This window comes from Notothenia rossii (assembly GCF_949606895.1).
Source record: "Notothenia rossii genome assembly, chromosome: 12".
NCBI classification, from domain to species: domain Eukaryota; kingdom Metazoa; phylum Chordata; class Actinopteri; order Perciformes; family Nototheniidae; genus Notothenia; species Notothenia rossii.
Window position 1 is genome coordinate 2,712,907 of NC_136911.1, and position 18,129 is coordinate 2,731,035.

General features: G+C 40.1%; 1 protein-coding gene across 5 annotated transcripts in view; it reads left to right on the forward strand.

Moving 5' to 3' along the window:
- Positions 1-18,129, forward strand: part of sema5a (sema domain, seven thrombospondin repeats (type 1 and type 1-like), transmembrane domain (TM) and short cytoplasmic domain, (semaphorin) 5A) — a 169,902-nt gene that overhangs the window by 89,115 nt on the left and 62,658 nt on the right. For all 5 annotated transcript variants that reach the window (XR_013804388.1, XM_079661723.1, XM_079661724.1 and 2 more), the window contains exons 10-13: positions 1,502-1,706; positions 7,399-7,606; positions 12,043-12,160; positions 15,720-15,901. Coding sequence is in view for 4 of the 5 variants with exons in the window: in XM_079661723.1 (XP_079517849.1) it covers positions 1,502-1,706; positions 7,399-7,606; positions 12,043-12,160; positions 15,720-15,901 (713 nt within the window). In the remaining variant the exon portion in view is untranslated. The remainder of the gene's footprint in view (positions 1-1,501; positions 1,707-7,398; positions 7,607-12,042; positions 12,161-15,719; positions 15,902-18,129) is intronic.

The window sequence follows — 18,129 nt, forward strand, 5'->3', positions numbered from 1 at the left end:
CACCATCACAAAAATACTCTTATCTCTCACCGTTAACTCCCACGTTGACACTGTTCTTTTTATTACACTTCTTCTTATTAAATGAAATATCTAACATATTATATTACACATTATAACAAAGGGCTGCCGCACGGACGCTGCTTCAGTAGAAAAAACTCTACTGGGACTCAGAGCGAGTATACAAAACCTGATAAACCAAATGAATCTGTGTCGATGAAATCTACCTATTCACGTGAGATGTGTCTGTTCCTGTTGTAATCTCTTTCTTGAGCAATCCGTTGTTCGAGCGATACGCCAGCATTTTCTGTAATAACATGAATAAGCTCTGAAGATGAAAACATTTTTAAAGATATTAGATTGTAAAAATGAGCAATCAGAGGCTTTATTATTAGGGTACCAACAAAACTCACCGGCAATATATATGCATATGAGGAAGAATCTAATAAAAGAGATAACTACTTGCTCAGTTAAACACTCATTCAGTCTTCTTGACTACAGTGTTGAAGTCGTGAGGATAGAAAACTATTACAATGATGCTGCAATGGACGTTTTAGCCTCGTCCATTTAATCAGTCAATCCGTCTCTTTTCATATCTCTGGAGGGACAAAAGTATTATTAACGTAGCTTTTCTTCCCAAAGTGCTCTGAGCTTTTATTAATGCGTTCCTTTCTCTCTGTTTCCCCTTCACAGTGAGCAGAGGTGGGAAGTAGTGGAGTACAAATACTTTGTTACTGTACTTAAGTACATCTTTCTGGTGTCAGTACTTTACTCCACGACTTTCTACTTCTCACATGTTGAACTCAAATACCTGTACTTTCTACTTCTTACATGTTGAACTCAAATACCTGTACTTTCTACTTCTTACATGTTGAACACAAATACCTGTACTTTCTACTTCTTACATGTTGAACTCAAATACCTGTACTTTCTACTTCTTACATGTTGAACTCAAATACCTGTACTTTCTACTTCTTACATGTTGAACTCAAATACCTGTACTTTCTACTTCTTACATGTTGAACACAAATACCTGTACTTTCTACTTCTTACATGTTGAACACAAATACCTGTACTTTCTACTTCTCTCATTTCCCAAACAGGCTGGTTCCTTTAGTCTGAATGTGTGTTTGGTGGCGTGATCATTATTATTTAGAGTCATTGCGTGCCTATTGATTTGAACACGATCCGTGTATCCATCATTTCCTGGTCTTCTCTAAAGAAGAGGGACCAATGGAAACGTTGTCATGTTGCCGTTGTTCAGAATGGAAACATTCATTAGCTAACAATGACATTATTGTTCTATTAATATAAAGGGAGGTCAGGTACTCTTTAAAACAGCTGCTAGTTATGGGTACTTTTTACTGAAGTACATTTCAAAGTTCTTTACTTTGACTTGAGTAAAGAAGTTTAGTCAGTACTTCTACTTTCACCAGAGTATTTTGAAACACGAGTATCTGTACTTCCACTTGAGTAAAGGATGTGTGTACTTCTCTCTCTGCAGTGCGGCACCATCGACTCCGGCTCCTACGTGAACCTGACGGAGAGGAACCTGCCGGACGCTCAGAAGTTCCTCCTGATGCACGAGGTGGTCCAACCCGTGGTTCCCGTGCCCTACTTCATGGAGGACAACGTGCGCTTCACTCATGTGGCGGTGGACGTGGTGCAGGGCAAGGACACGCTGCTCCACATCATATACCTGGCTACAGGTGGGTTTATAGTGTGTGTGCATGCATTGTGCTTGACTTAGACATTGAGACAGTATTTGTGTCTACATGCTGTACACATTTCTGTCTCTCTTTTGTATTAATTGCAATATTTTGTGTGTGATGGAAGTGCCAGCTGTGAATTTGTGAATTTGTATTAACCCTGAAAACACTTTCTAAGTTTGAGCAATGGCCTCCTACCTACCAAAGAAGTGTACATAGTTATAGACGTGTTGAAGCCTTAAACATTAGCATTTTGGTTGTGGCCATCTTAAAAATGACCATACAGTATGTGGATAGAGTTTGGGAAGACTGAGACCCAGCTTGGCCAGGTACCGTTAGCACAAAGTACAGATACAGTAGTTCCTATATGAACATCATGCAGTTGAAACAAGTGATGGATCATTTAATCATTCCAAAAATGGTAGCTAATGTAATAAATCAAGTGAAAACGATAGGGTCATTTTCTTATAGATTTATGCATGCTTCTTTTTGCAGACGTAGGTTGTCCTTTGGGTCCCACATTATGTCCTATTTTGCTTATCCCACACATTTCTATATCAGTTTTTTTGTGCATTCACAGGTTTAATATTGAAGGTTGTTTGCCAGCGTTGCCTGCACTGTCAGCCAAATCTGCTCAAATCACACCTACAGTCTTGGAGCAGCAGATTAGCATAGATTAGCATTTTAACTCTTAATAAATAATACCCAACATAGCTTTTTAAATTCAAGCTTTAATTTCTACTCATTGTGTCGTGAATACTGATTGTTTTACATAAATAAGTTTTATCTGAAAGTTGTTTTAAGAGGCCTTAAGACCTTGAAAGTGCTGCCTTTGCACATAAAAAAAGTAGACAGAAAGAAACCAATAGATGTGTTCTTCTGAGGACGCTTCAAAGCTCTGTCTTCTGACCCCAGTTTGATCACTCCTTCCCTCCATATGTCCTCCGCATGCACCGACAGAACACACATCACTCTCATGCAATCACTCAGCGAGAGATCGTAGACACCATGAAACAGCCAACAGGCGTGTGTCAAAAGGAAACACACCGGCAATTAATAACACACACACACACACACACACACACACACACACACACACACACACACACACACACACACACACACACACACACACACACACACACACACACACACACACACACACACACACACACACACACACACAGTGTACCCTTCCATGTTATCCCTTTCCAAGCTGCATGGCACCACCTGCTTATCAGGACCCTGTTTGATCACATTGTGATGTTATACTTGGCAAAGAAACACTATCAGACACCAGCGTATGGTGTGTGTCCGGTGTTATGATAAAGCAGACAGTATGGATTATGAGAGGATGTTCTGAACAGAATTTAAACGTAGTGTGTCCCACTTCGCCGTGCTAATGGACCGCAGCCCCGCTGGGAAATGTCAACATGATCGTCCCATTGTTAGTCAATGTTATTTTAGGCTATCACACACTCTCTCACACACACACACACACACACAGCCTGTTCCAGTTCACCGGCTCCATGCTTGGCATCTCCCTGGAAAACTCCCCTCTCATTGTTTGCACGGCGCTGTGATCAATGTAGCGTCGGAGCAGAGCTGCCCACACTGCAAGTTCCCCAGACACTAACCAGACGCTAATGAAAACATCTGAAATCCTAGCAAAGCTATTGGGTAGCGCATACTGTACCTAATCACATGCTATTATTAACGCTTAAACGCACCCTGCTGATTGGGGTCGCAGTGGAAAACCTGAAACCTCCAACCGGGGGTCCGAAAACGTCCAGGTGTATGGTTGTGTTTTTCTCCCCCTCCCTCATTAGTCATTTCAGCTCTGCAGCGTTTTTCTCTTGAAGCTAACAACATTTAGTTAAATGCAAAAGACTTTCCTGAAACTTTCTTGGCCAAACAAAACAAAAGAGCAATTTTCTAGCTGATTCCACAGCGGAGAGCTGGAGGAACGTGCCTCGAGAGCAAAAAGGAATGACTTACTCATTACATATGACTCATTGAAAAAGTAATTACAGAACATTGCTTCAGTAATTATTCACCAAGGGTTTCTCGACACATGTGGGATTAAAGAACAAGACATGTAAGATCCAGAACTAGAGCTCTCAGTGTGCAGACATGGCTTTTTACAAATAAGGCATATGGGTCATTCCAGAATTGGAGGACATTTCATGTCCCCCATATAAAAAATCTAATAATCCATGCCCAAAATGCTAAAACATGCACTTGTTGTGTTAAACAAACTTGTCTTGAGACAAAATGTGTAGAAAATTGTAGAAAAAGTGGTTTCAAAATATTATTTAAATGATCAAATAGCTCTCGAACATCCCCTAAAACGGCATTTTTCTCTTGTCCCCGCTTCTTGGTGACCAACTTGCATGTCAAATATAACATTTAAAATAGGGATTTTATTTACTTTTTTTGTATTATTCTATTGATATATGTCTCTTGTAAAGGTAAAATCTATTTGTTAAATCATAAACATATTTTAAATAACAGTAATTTTGCACAGAAGGTGTGTCCCTCAACATGCGTTCAACCCTGTTACCCAAACCTTTTTAGATTGGCACAGGAAGTGAAAAAACTGTAACTAAGATGACACACAGGAAGTGAAAAAACTGTAAATCAGACGACACAGTGGAAGTGACATCAGCAAGCCATGTGTTAGTGCCATGGGTAGACCAAAACTAAGTCCTCTCTTTTATTTTTCATATTTTTACAATCTTTTCAGTCGTAAAAGAGTGTGGCACTCTGACCCACTCAACCCTGTTACTGATATTACCAGAATAAAGCATATTCATTTCAAAGTTATCTTTCTGTCATTAGATATCCAAGTTTGTCATTGCCTTGGAAAGTAGCATTACATGCTACATCTAGCAATAATTCCTGAGGTTAAAGCTCAAATTAGCATTGATTTTCAACCCTGTTACTATAATTAGAGTAACAGGGGTAATTCTTCATTGGAAAAATATACATTTGATGCCTTGCTGGGCAAATCACTTTTTTTGATGGTTTATTATCTGTTTTTCCTAAATACATAAAAAAACATTATAAAATAAAAGGTTCATTTTTCAAAAATGTTGGTGTCTAAATTGTCCTCCAATTCTGGAATGACCCATATATCCCCCCGAGTGATTCGGATCTGCTCCAAAATGGCTTCCTCTTTTGCGTATGCTATTCCACTACTCCACGTTTTATGAATTTTGAGCTAGTGTTTTTTTCGTTATTGTGTAATCTTTAAGCATCTCTGGCTGCCTCACCGCACCTCTAGTTCCTGCATGTTAGCACTTTTCTATTCACTGAAGCCACAAAAACATTATCAGTGATTATCTCTTCCATTCTTCAGTGAAAAGTGAAGTAAAACTATAAAAATACACTTCGTAAAACTAAATTAAACGTAGTATTTTGAAGATAAACATTACAACTTATTTCACTTTAGGCAACTAGAGTATTTGTTTCGGTAGTTAGGGAGAACATATTGTGGTTTGGGTAGGTGTAGTAGGTCCCTTCTGACCCGTAGAAGCTAATATGAAGCTAATCATTCATAAAGCCCTTTTAAGAGACCAATAACATTACCCAGCTCTCCATGACACAAGAAAGGAAACAACAACCTTATTATCAGAGTTCTGAAGGTCACCTGATCTGGTAATTCTCATTACTGTAACAAGTGACTTAATAATGCCCAACACCGCTCGGGGCGATACTCAACTTTTACATTCCTTACTTTGAAACTTCGTATTAGTAATTCACCCTGCTCCCCTTTCCAACGCTGTGCACCCAATTACTGTTTCTTCACCCAGGGGACTGCATGTATAATAGATGGTGTTTGTTTTAGCCCTCCAAAAAGAAATGCCCCCCAACTTCATCACACCTTACATAAGAATAAAGGTCAGGCATGTTCACGATGACGTGGGTTTCAAAAAGTACAGTGGAGAATGGCCCACAAATGAAACGTAAGCTTGTCTTGTACTTCTTAAATGTATCTGTTAAAATATATGACACAGTAGTGTTCATGTGTTAATGAGCCCACTTTCAGTCGATTCAAGTGGAAAATATGTTCTAACAAATCTAAAAAAAGCCCAATAACTTATTTACACAACAACCTTGAAATACACCCGTCCTATTTGCTCTTATGATAAGCAATCTGAGGCTTCTGTTTTAAGGAATGAGCTGCTAACAAGATAAATGAAACCCTATGGAAAGCTGCTTCATCGTTTACTTACATTTGATTGATTTTGCAAACTTATAACTTAACTTATGAGTTAAAGGTGGGGTAGGTAATTTCTGAGAAAGCAGCTCGAGTGCGCTAGAATTAGAAAATACACAACCGGAAAAAATGTGCCACTTCCTCACAGAGCCCCTCCTCCAACACACACGAACGAACGCGCACATGACCAATGAGGGCACGAGATAAGTTTGTGCACAGATGGAAGGCTGACAGGCAGGTAGGCCATCCAGTTACTTTAGCCGGGCCGGCTCAGATGATTGGTTGTGCTTTTTACAGAACCACGGCTTCCACAGATGATATTTTTTTATGGATTTTTTGTCAAAGCACTTCAGATATTCATTGCTATCGGGACGTTAAGAGCATTCCATGGAATATAACACAAAGTGTATCTCGAGCCGGTTTCTCAAACTTACCCGCCCCACCTTTAATATACATCACCTTTAGTGAGCGGCCCAGCCCTTCGAATATCTTTCTGTATGTGGCCCTCGGTGAAAAAAGATTGGACACATATCCCCTTAAATATAAGTAGGCTAGAACATCATGTATTCAGCTGTCATACTGTACCTGTTCCCTGTCTGCAGCTCTGCATGTTGATGACAAAAACCAAGCCTGGGACATCAGCCACCTCCAGTGTTTTTGACAGTCTTATATCACAGCTTCTTTGTTAGGAAGCGATTGTTGTGTGGTTCATCCTGAGTTCACATTAAAGTGTATATTTTGTTGTTTCCTTTGTATCAAACTCTGCTATTCTTACTACTTCTTTACTGCGGATGAAACACCTGCTTCTCTCTGTGACCGAATCCTCTCTTCCCCCCCTCCCCCACTCCTCTTTCTCTGGGAGCAAATACATTTTATATGCTACACAAATATGGCCAGGATCCGTAGAATTTTCTGAATATTTGGTTGCAGATTAACATGTTCAGCATGAAACACTTGAAATAATGAGGGATAAGTTAGAAAAGAAAGGAGAAAGAAAGGAAAACTATTTCTGCTAAAAAGTGAGCTATGATTGAGAGTCAGAGCGAAACATTTCAGATGTGTGTATCTCACACTGCACGGTGACTTTAATTCCCCTTTGTTTTCTTTGCTTTTAAACGAGAGTTGTTGAAGTTGAGCGAATGTTTTGTGTTTCTTAAGAGATAAGATAAGAAGTACTTTATTGATCCCAATTTGGGAAATGTTTGTGTTGCAGCAGGATACAAAGACATGGCATTGTACACTAACAATTAAAAGACAAGAAATAAACAAGAAAGTAGAAAATATTCATGTTGAATTTACAAATGAACAATAACAAGATATACACTAAAAAGCAAAGTATTATATATAAGTGTGTGACAGATGGAATATTGAACTGAACATATTAATGCGTTTTTGGAAAGCACCTTCAATTGCCTTGTGTTGAAAGGTGCTGTATAAATAAACTTCCCTTGCCTTGCCTTTCTCCTCCAGATTACGGCACCATCAGGAAAGTGCTCTCTCCTCTCAATCAGTCCACGGGGAGCTGCCTATTGGAGGAGATCGAGCTGTTCCCTCCCAGGAAGAGACAGCCGATCCGCAGCCTGCTGATCCTGCACAGCCGCAGCGAGCTGTACGTGGGGGTGAGAGACCAGGTCATCAAGATCCCTCTCAAGAGGTGCAGCTACCACAAGAGCAGAGAGTGAGTATACGAGCCTATTATGCAACATCTACTTCTCCATGTCTCTTCTACATCAACATGTGTCCCCTCTTCTTCATGTCTCTTCTACATCAACATGTGTCCCCTCTTCTTCATGTCTCTTCTACATCAACATGTGTCCCCTCTTCTTCATGTCTCTTCTACATCAACATGTGTCCCCTCTTCTTCATGTCTCTTCTACATCAACATGTGTCCCCTCTTCTTCATGTCTCTTCTACATCACCATGTGTCCCCTCTTCTTCATGTCTCTTCTACATCAACATGTGTCCCCTCTTCTCCATGTCTCTTCTACATCAACATGTGTCCCCTCTTCTCCATGTCTCTTCTACATCAACATGTGTCCCCTTTTCTTCATGTCTCTTCTACATCAACATGTGTCCCCTCTTCTTCATTTCTCTTCTACATCAACATGTGTCCCCTCTTCTTCATGTCTCTTCTACATCAACATGTGTCCCCTCTTCTTCATGTCTCTTCTACATCAACATGTGTCCCCTCTGTGGAAAGAGACTCTGAAAGTTTCAGGAACAAAGATTCTCTCTCTTTTTGATCCATTTCTATAAAAACCTGTCTGAAAATGAGCTGATCAGATTTTGGCCACTTGATGTCATAACGATGTTTTGTCTTGTGTAACCATTAGCCAATCAGCAACCAAGGTAACCCCCCCCCCCACCTTATCACCTGAATCTCCTCCTAGAGCACCATTAGCCGCTTTCACACCAAGTACTTTGCCGTACTTCCCAGCACTTAGTGCCCCCATGGAACTAAGTACAGATCGCGTTCACACCGGAATAAGTTCCCTGAGGAAAGATTACGCAAATAAAGCCGCTGACGTCACTTATTCTTCTTCTGCTTTGGGTTTACTGGCAGGCCGCAAACAACTTCACGGCTCATCGCCACCGCTCCCAAGTTTTATTTTGTGTTGCCATAAGTTATTCTCTCTGCGTTGGTGCGCGGGGCTAATGCTAATGCTAATAATGCTAATGCCAGCAAATACAATGGCGGCTTCAAAAAACTTTTCCGAGTTTTACGGGGCGTGGTTTGCAATTCGCCCAGCCAATAGAAATTGGTACTTGTTTCTCCCCAGGATAGTACCACCTCTCTAGCAGGGACTGAAAATGGGGGTAAAAGTTCTCTGAACTAAATTCTGTTTTTGGTGTGAACGCAAAATCCCAGGAACTAACGGAACTAAATGGGAAAATTACGGTGAAAAGTACTCCGGCGTGAAAGCGCCTAATGTGTTCTTTGTAACCAAATATCTCTCAGAGGGGCGTGGGGAGGGGCTCCTTATTTTCATCTAAAGTGATAGACAGGATTATGGGATGCTGAAATGATCTGTTTGGTGTTTCAGCCAATCAGAGACAGGTGCTGTATATGTCTGTGACCTGTTATATATTGATGACAAACAGTATAACAGGGGACCTTTAATCTCAATGGAAACCGTCAAAAAATATGCACACAGAAAAACTTTTAAAGCTCCGTCTCTCCAGAAGATGCTGTTTATCTGAGAGAACCAGGCCTGTGTGTCGCTCAGATTTTAAACCCTGTAAATCAGCTTTTGTCTGAGCCACCGAAACTGCCCTCTGTCCGTCTGTCGGTACATTATCTTCCTCACACACACACAGTTCTGCTACAGCTGTGTGTGAGGCAGATATATTGTGTTTCTGTCGGTCTTGAAGAAACTACGTCAAGGCATAAATATTGGCAAAGGAAAAAAGCCCGAGACAGAGGCCAGGGTGTGAAGTCTCACCACAAGATACAGATCACATCCGTCATCACACAGAGAGGACTCACACCTGCATTCCTTATCTCTCACACAATGAGCTGTTATTGGCCCTGACGAGTTAAGGCTTCATATTACACCTGTGGCTTTGTGATATATGCTGCAGCATTTATGGGCACTTAATCACTATATTCCCTTTTTTAAAGAGAGTGCAAGAGAGTCAGATAAACTAAAAAGATAAAAGAAATAAAACCAGTCATGCGTTACGTGCCGGGTCAGAGACTTCACTTTCTAGAATGGTAATCCTTTAACCCTTTAGATGCTAGTTTTCCATTCGTCATGATCTCATACCAGGTCAATAATTAATGTGCTAGTGACTTCATGTCATGCCACAGTCTTGCAAGGGTTTGGTACTAGCTGCACAGACATTTTTTATTTATTTTTTGGATGTCTTTCGCAGATATTTCCAGATGAGAATGGGTGAAATTTGGGAAAGGGGACTCAGGGGTGGCTTGGGCCTCCAGTACATTGAATTTAGTGTCAACAAAGAGTAAAATAATGCTAGTATTCTGTGCTGCCAACTTGCATTGTTTGCATCTCTTAAGGCAGGGCTGTCAAACTCAAACACACAGTGGGCCAAAATAAAAAAATGGGTACTAGTCGAGGGCCGGGCTGGTTCAATGTTTATTGCAGAATTTATTGAAATGAATTATTGCACATATTAAACCTGGAACTAATAAAGCTTAAATGATTGCCTATAAAAACAACATTAAACATTAAATAATCAGTGGCATTCATTTCTTATGGCTCTATCTGCAGCTTTTCCAGAGTCATTTCTTATGAGTACCTTTCCACAGGCCAACAACAGCTTCAACAAAACTATTTCCCTCAAAGAGAAAAACAAACATGCCCTGTTGTCTCAAGAAGGAAACATCCATTAAACTCAGTGTGCTGCTCTGTGATGCTAGCTCAGAGACTTGGCATCTCATCTTGGGTGCAAGGTAATCAATGTTTGGGCTCAGGCTCTGAGCTGAGGAGACCCTCAGGATGGAGTGAAGGTGTGCGTGCAATATTCCGGCGGGCCTGATCTAATAGTGATTAGAAATTATCCTGCGGGCCGAAATTAAATCCACCACGGGCCGGATTTGGCCCCCGGGCCTTGAGTTTGACACATGTGACTAAGGTATCAATTGTCCACCCCCCTAATTATCATGACACACAGGAGTTGATTCGTGATTTTGGACATTTGGTAAGACATTTTGGACTCACTGTAGTTTTCCAAGTAGCAAAAAGGCATTAATGCGTTATGTGCAGGATCAGGTACCGTACTTTCAAAAAGTGCCAACCTTTAACCCCTTAGATGCTTTTTTACACTCAATCTGATGACATGCTTAATCCCACATTTTGAAATGCCTTTTCCACCAATCTTTAAGGTGATGAGATGTGATCAGATGCTGTGAATCTTTGTATTCAAGAAAGTCATGCATCACCGTTGTAAATCTGCATCAATAAAGTACATAAAACAACAGCTATAATGCATTTTAGCTACAGACACAACAGTCCAACACACACTGATCCACAGTATCTCCCACTGCATCGTTTCTGAGAAGCAAACTTCAATTGGTCCTTTAACTTCTTTCAACTCACATTACTTTGTTATGCTTATTGTTATTATGTATGAAGCTCACATTATGGAAATGTGCAGAACTAGCATTTCTTGTAACAGTGTTTTATCAATATACATATTTCATTTTCATTTCCTTTTGTTCTTTCCTCTGCCCCTCTTTGTTTTGTCCAGTGGGAATAATGATAGAGAGTAGAAGCAGGGGGTTGTGGGGGATTTACATTTCGAATGTACCGCACGCAACAACATAGGAAGATTACTTAGTAAACCACACCCTCAAAACAAAGGAATACCACCATGACAGTACAGTGAGCTTTACTGGTTCATTTCTTTGAGGTTTACCTGTTTGAAACACGAGAAGGCTGCCTCTCTGTTCGTGTCTCACTGACGGGTGGTATGCAGTCCTCTTGGCCCTGAAGCCCCTCTGTAAGACATGTATCATCTTGTTCTTTCTCCCTTTTCATTTTCTACTGCTGTCGTCCCCCTAAATATCCTTTAATAAAGTCCAAAAGCTCTTTGTTAGCCGCCCAGACGCTACGTCAGCCACCTTGTGTGTGCGTCAGAGTGGTTCTGCATTCTCACATGCATGGGTGCATATGATCTTCTGTCCTTGCCTCATTGTTATGAAACCCACGGACAACTCTGGTTACATTTCACCAGGGGCCCGTCAGGCTCTACTGATGCTCGTGGCTCAGAGATATGTCATTGTGCTGTCACCACAGACTCCTATTTGCATGAAAGAAGTAACATGAGGCTTTTTATTGCACTCAATAAACCACCTGAAGCAGATACGGCAAAGACACATCCATCTTGGCTGCAGTTTTCTCAGAAAAATATCTGTTGGGCTGATAAGCTCCTCTCTGTCACTTGAGGAGCTCCTGACTTTAATTAGTTTTGCTTTCGCCTCTCTTTCTACACCTGCTCTCCGTTTTCATGTTTTTAATCATTTCTTCCAGCCTTTTCCTTCTTTGTCTCGACCCGGTGTTAGATTTAATGTCCTGTCTCCATGCGAGCTATCTGTACTCACATGTGAGCAGTTAATAAAAGCCCATTAAACGTTACTGTTCCTTGCAGAGCGTGTATCGGGGCCAGGGACCCGTACTGCGGCTGGGACCTTTTATTGAAGAAGTGCACCACGCTGGAGGAGAGTGTCCGGATGAGCCAATGGGAGCAGAGCATCTCAAAATGTCCTGTGAGTATCCCTCTGTACAAACCTCGCTGTACCTCGTACTGCCTTTTCTTTCTTTACTTTGAAACCTTCATAAAAAGCACCCTGGAGTTCAGCTCGAGACTGAACTTAACTTTAAATAATTGGTTTGTAAAGGGAGTACTCAATCTTTCACCTCTGACTACTCCCTCATTAGCAAAACGGCTCGTCCATTTATTTCAACGTACCACATTTCTGAGCAGTGTTCGGGGCATTTCACACACATAATGTTCAGTTCTGTTGCCCTTCATGCCCTTTTATGTGGCTTTATGTTCAGAGGGATATTTGGCAGTCAGGCCACCGAGCTCCAGTGGCATCTGTCATCATCACTGTGGCAGAAACCTGGCTAACATCCTCACATGATTCCTGAAATACTGCAGGCTGCAACATTCATGCAGGCTTTCTGCATTCACTCACACACACACACACACACACACACACACACACACACACACACACACACACACACACACACACACACACACACACACACACACACACATGCCCTCACATGATATTTATATTGAACACAGTCATAATAATTTCTGGAATTATGCTTATTCTGTCTCTTCTTATATATTTTATTTGACATGACATTGAAAGCGTTAAATGTTTATATAGATATGGATGTTATTTATTATTTTATATGGAGCATTTTATGACTTATTGAGCATTAGAGGTGATAGGATGCGGATGTCTTCATCTTTAAGCTAAGCTACCTGACCTCAAACTACTACTTTAAATGCATGATTTAAATAAACATAATATCCATATTTCCCGCAGCTTGATAACCATCATTTTGAGAACTATTCACTTTCCTTTCAAATGTTATTTCTTTGCACACATCGGACTGCAAACTTTTAGTTTTTATAGAAATCAATGCTTTTATTAATAAGCAATATAGATGCTGGTACGTGGATTTCATTATGTTTGAACGTAACGCACTTTAACAATGTTTGCCGTCTCTGCTAAACTAACTTTCTCTAAATGATTACTTTAAATCCAGGATTTAATTAAAGATACTTTCCAGCCGCAGTGTAGCCACCCATATCTTAGTTTTAAAGTATTGGTCACACACCACTGCCCACAGCAGTAATGCAATATGTATTTACTCACTTAACCTACCCAGATCCATTTAGCGCGGGCATGAATTAAATTTGTCAGTAATCACTTTGTATTCTGACGGAGATAAATGGCTTTACAATGAGGCTCGTGACCAAAATGAGAAAAGTGTCTGCTTGCACCAACTCGCTGCCAAGATGTGAAAACTGAAAAACAAAACGTCGTCTTTTATCACAGTTAGTGTCTCACTCCCTATGAGTCCATTAACAGTTTCAAAAAAGGCTCATCCGGCTGCATTCCTCCTGCAAAGTGGAAGTATTGGATCTGGAGGCCAGTCAGGCTTCACACTGAGGAGCGTCGTGTAGGAGTTGAGCTTCTAAACGCCATCTGGCTCTCACGTCTATATGGAAACAAGCAGAAACAAGTTGTTTTAGGGAAGTTTCCTCAACTCAAATAGACATTTCCAGGGCTGCAACAAACGAGTATTTTGATAATCGATTAATGAAACGATTAATCGACTATTCGGACTACTACTGTATGCCTTGCACAATTTCCCAAACGCTCTTATTTAGCCATCAACTTTTAGATTTAGCTTGAGGTTGTTTTAGGCATGTGGAAACTAACAATGAAGACAATAAAGATGAATACTTGATTCAAAAATACATATATTATTAAATTAACTAAACACATTTTGAACAAAACTAACATTGCTTTTTATTTAAATTAAATAAATAATATTTCACATCAAAAGAAACAACAGTGTTTTAACAAATCGTATTAAATAATGTGATAACAGAACTGTAAACAGAATAGCGGAAACTTTAACAAAATAAAGAGTAACTCTAACACCTCTAATCATTAACCCATGTTTGTATAATGGCGTTAACTCCGTGTTGCTGCTAGCATACATAACACCTGACGTGGAAACGTTACTCGTGGAGGGGGCTACAGAGCTACTAGAAAGACAATCGAACCCGACAGTCTGGATGTGGTGCACTTTTGCTAAATGTTTAGACAAATTGCTCGTGTTACCGCCCTTACATGCTAAACTCTTATTGCACTTTTGGCAACGAGCATCGAGACGGGTAAAGTTTAACCACACCTCGGAGCGCGTTCTCTCCGCCATCTCCTCAGTGTGTTGCTGCATGTAGCAGCTGCGTGTGTGTAAACAGCCCCGCCCCCTCGCACACAGACGGGGGAGAGAGATCTCGTCTGATCGAAAATACATCATAGACGCGTTTGTTTGTGTTTTTGCGTATTAGAAACGAGTTGGCGACACTAAAACTGCGATATAATGTTTTTGTAGCAATAACACATGACGTATATTTTTTAAATGTCTCCAGTACCGATAAAAAGACCAATAACGTTGGAGCTTAACGGCGCGTAAAACACACGTGATGACGTCACGAACGAATCGGTGACTGAATTAGTTGGCAACTAATTTGGTAATCGATTAAGTCGATTAGTTGTTGCACCCCTAATTTCCACTCAATTATTTGTTTGCACTTTGCTTAAGTCATTTCAATCAGCCCCCACTCTAAAAACATGTTTTGACCGTAAATAAAAATATTAAAAAAGAGACAGCTTTAGCAATTTCAGCCTGCTCCTCTGCACCAAAGTGTTTTTTACCGTCTTCTAGAATTACGTCATTATTCTGCTTCTGTTGCCTTTTCATTTTGGTTTCCAGATTTTAATGAAAGAAATGACAGAAAGCGTGCATCTCATATTTATGATCCATTGTATTTATAGTCTGAGCTGTAATTGATTGTTGAAAGCCCTACGATGTTGTTGTTCTCTTCCTAGTTGCTTTCTAGGCAGCCCACTGATGTCTGTGAGGCTGTCTGTCTATGCCAAGCCTCCTCCATTTAGACACACAGAGGAGTACAATTACCAAAAAGCGCAAACAGGCCTGCCGCTTTGTCTGCTTCTGCCAGAGCAGCTGATGATCATGCTCTCTTTTCTCCGTGTGTGAAAGTGTTTTCTGCCGTTTTAAATCACCCCTGAAATGCAGCAGTGACACGCCTCATATCATCTGAATCTCACGCCGGCGTGTTTTTGTGTTTAGTTCCCTCGCGCAGGACATCTCTCCTGTAATTCATGGCTCCTGTAATATCTGAGCCTTCCCGTTTCATTCTGTTTTTCCTCAGATATCTATTTACACCGCCACTTTTATTTCCTCATATTTTGAATGTGTCCGTTCACAGCCTTCATCTCTATTTCTGAGTCTCATCATGCCCTCACACAATTTCCATATATCTTCCAGCTCTCCACCTATTTGCTTTTCGCATAACTGCTCAATTCAGGATGTGCTGTAGAAGATGTAATGCTGTTATTTTTGCATCAGGAAAATGTATTTCAGTTTGTAGCCGTGGGCTCCCAGAGCGATGCATTCCTGAGAGCATCAGGCTAATGCAATGAGCAGTTTCTCAGAAAACCCATTACTCTCAAATGTTTTATTTCTGGCCCTTCTCGTTGCTAACAGGTCCGTAATGTGACGGTTGATGGAGGCTTTGGCGTCTGGTCAGGATGGTCCATGTGTAGCCATAACGATGGAGGAAGCGCGGGGTCCTGTTTGTGTCGAACCAGAGGCTGTAACAACCCGGCCCCTCAGTGTGGAGGTCAGCACTGCTTTGGCATCAGCGTGGAGGTCGCCAACTGCTCCAGGTACGACTTGTTGAGATATGGATGAATTATTGAACTGGTTTTAAAGGAATAGGCCCTAGACCCAACGTTTCAGGGGCCAATCTGGCCAAGATGTCACTCTAAAAGACTACTACCAACCAGGAAGAGACTGAAAATGACATTAAAACACTTTAAATGTCTACAAAGAGACACGTTACAACCAGGAAGAGATTTAAAATGACCAAAATCAGACATCAAGAGACATAGAATGATTATAATGACTATGAAAAAGTTTAAAACCACTAAAAAAATGTCCACAAAGAGATAGAAAATACCAAAAATGACATTAGATACTCACGAAATGACCACAAAATGACAGACATAAATAATGATTAATACAATAGTATAAACAATTAATTTTTATTTTTTTTATTTATGTTAATCCGCAAAGTGTTAATTTTGTTCCATCTCTCTCCTGTGTCATGTACCTGGCATCAATTATTGAACTCATTTCCTGCTCCCTCACACCTACCCTGGAGAAGTTTGATGTATATTCAGTGCCAGTTATTTGGGGGTAAGAGGTGTTGATTGGATGCTGTTTTAGCACTTCGTTATTGAACCTGAGAAGCTGCTCTGAATCCACCGTGAACTTAAACAAAAGAACCAACATGTGAGGGGAGGGTGAGGAGAAGCAAATCAGATTTATCTGCATTATTTATTTACTGATCAATCTTCTTTTTTTATCAATATAGTCTGAGAGTAGTGACAGTGGCTTTTCCAATTAGACTCTTACAAATATTTCACTTAAATAGCAGGAAAAAAGGGATTTCACTCAAATTTAAACAAAGAAAACGCAGCTCGTTGTCACATGAAAACATTTCAAAGAGATGCTTTTCTTTACTCATCTTTTAAACCCATAATTGCCTTCTTTGAGGTCAAAACACGCGTTTATTAATCCCTTAAAATCCCTAAAGTTGGCATAACATGTTGCCTCATTTGCATATTTAAACATAAGATGGCAGAACACTTGTAAAGCAAAAATAAATTGAGTTTAATTCCAGAAATGAACACGGTGATATCTATTAGTTTAATATTGTACGCTTTTTACCCAGAGGAGGGAAGTGGTGGAGTATAAATACTTTGTTACTGTAACTTCTTACATGTTGAACACAAATACCTGTACTTTCTACTTCTTACATGTTGAACTCAAATACCTGAACTTTCTACTTCTTACATGTTGAACTCAAATACCTGTACTTTCTACTTCTTACATGTTGAACACAAATACCTATACTTTCTACTTCTTACATGTTGAACCCAAATACCTGTACTTTCTACTTCTTACATGTTGAACCCAAATACCTATACTTTCTACTTCTTACATGTTGAACCCAAATACCTGTACTTTCTACTTCTTACATGTTGAACCCAAATACCTGTACTTTCTACTTCTTACATGTTGAACCCAAATACCTATACTTTCTACTTCTTACATGTTGAACACAAATACATGTACTTTCTACTTCTTACATGTTGAACACAAATACCTGTACTTTCTACTTCTTACATGTTGAACACAAATACCTGTACTTTCTACTTCTCACATGTTGAACTCAAATACCTGTACTTTCTACTTCTCACATGTTGAACACAAATACCTGTACTTTCTACTTCTTACATGTTGAATACAAATACCTGTACTTTCTACTTCTTACATGTTGAACACAAATACCTGTACTTTCTACTTCTTACATGCTGAACCCAAATACCTGTACTTTCTACTTCTCACATGTTGAACACAAATACCTGTACTTTCTACTTCTTACATGTTGAACACAAATACCTGTACTTTCTACTTCTTACATGTTGAACTCAAATACCTGTACTTTCTACTTCTTACATGTTGAACTCAAATACCTGTACTTTCTACTTCTTACATGTTGAACTCAAATACCTGAACTTTCTACTTCTTACATGTTGAACTCAAATACCTGTACTTTCTACTTCTCTCATTTTCCAAACAGGCTGGTTCCTTTAGTTTGAATGTGTGTTTGGTGGCGTGATCATTATTATTTAGAGTCATTGCGTGCCTATTGATTTGAACACGATCCGTGTATCCATCATTTCCTGGTCTTCTCTAAAGAAGAGGGACCAATGGAAACGTTGTCATGTTGCCGTTGTTCAGCATGGAAACATTCATTAGCTAACAATGACATTATTGTTCTATTAATATAAAGGGAGGTCAGGTACTCTTTAAAACAGCTGCTAGT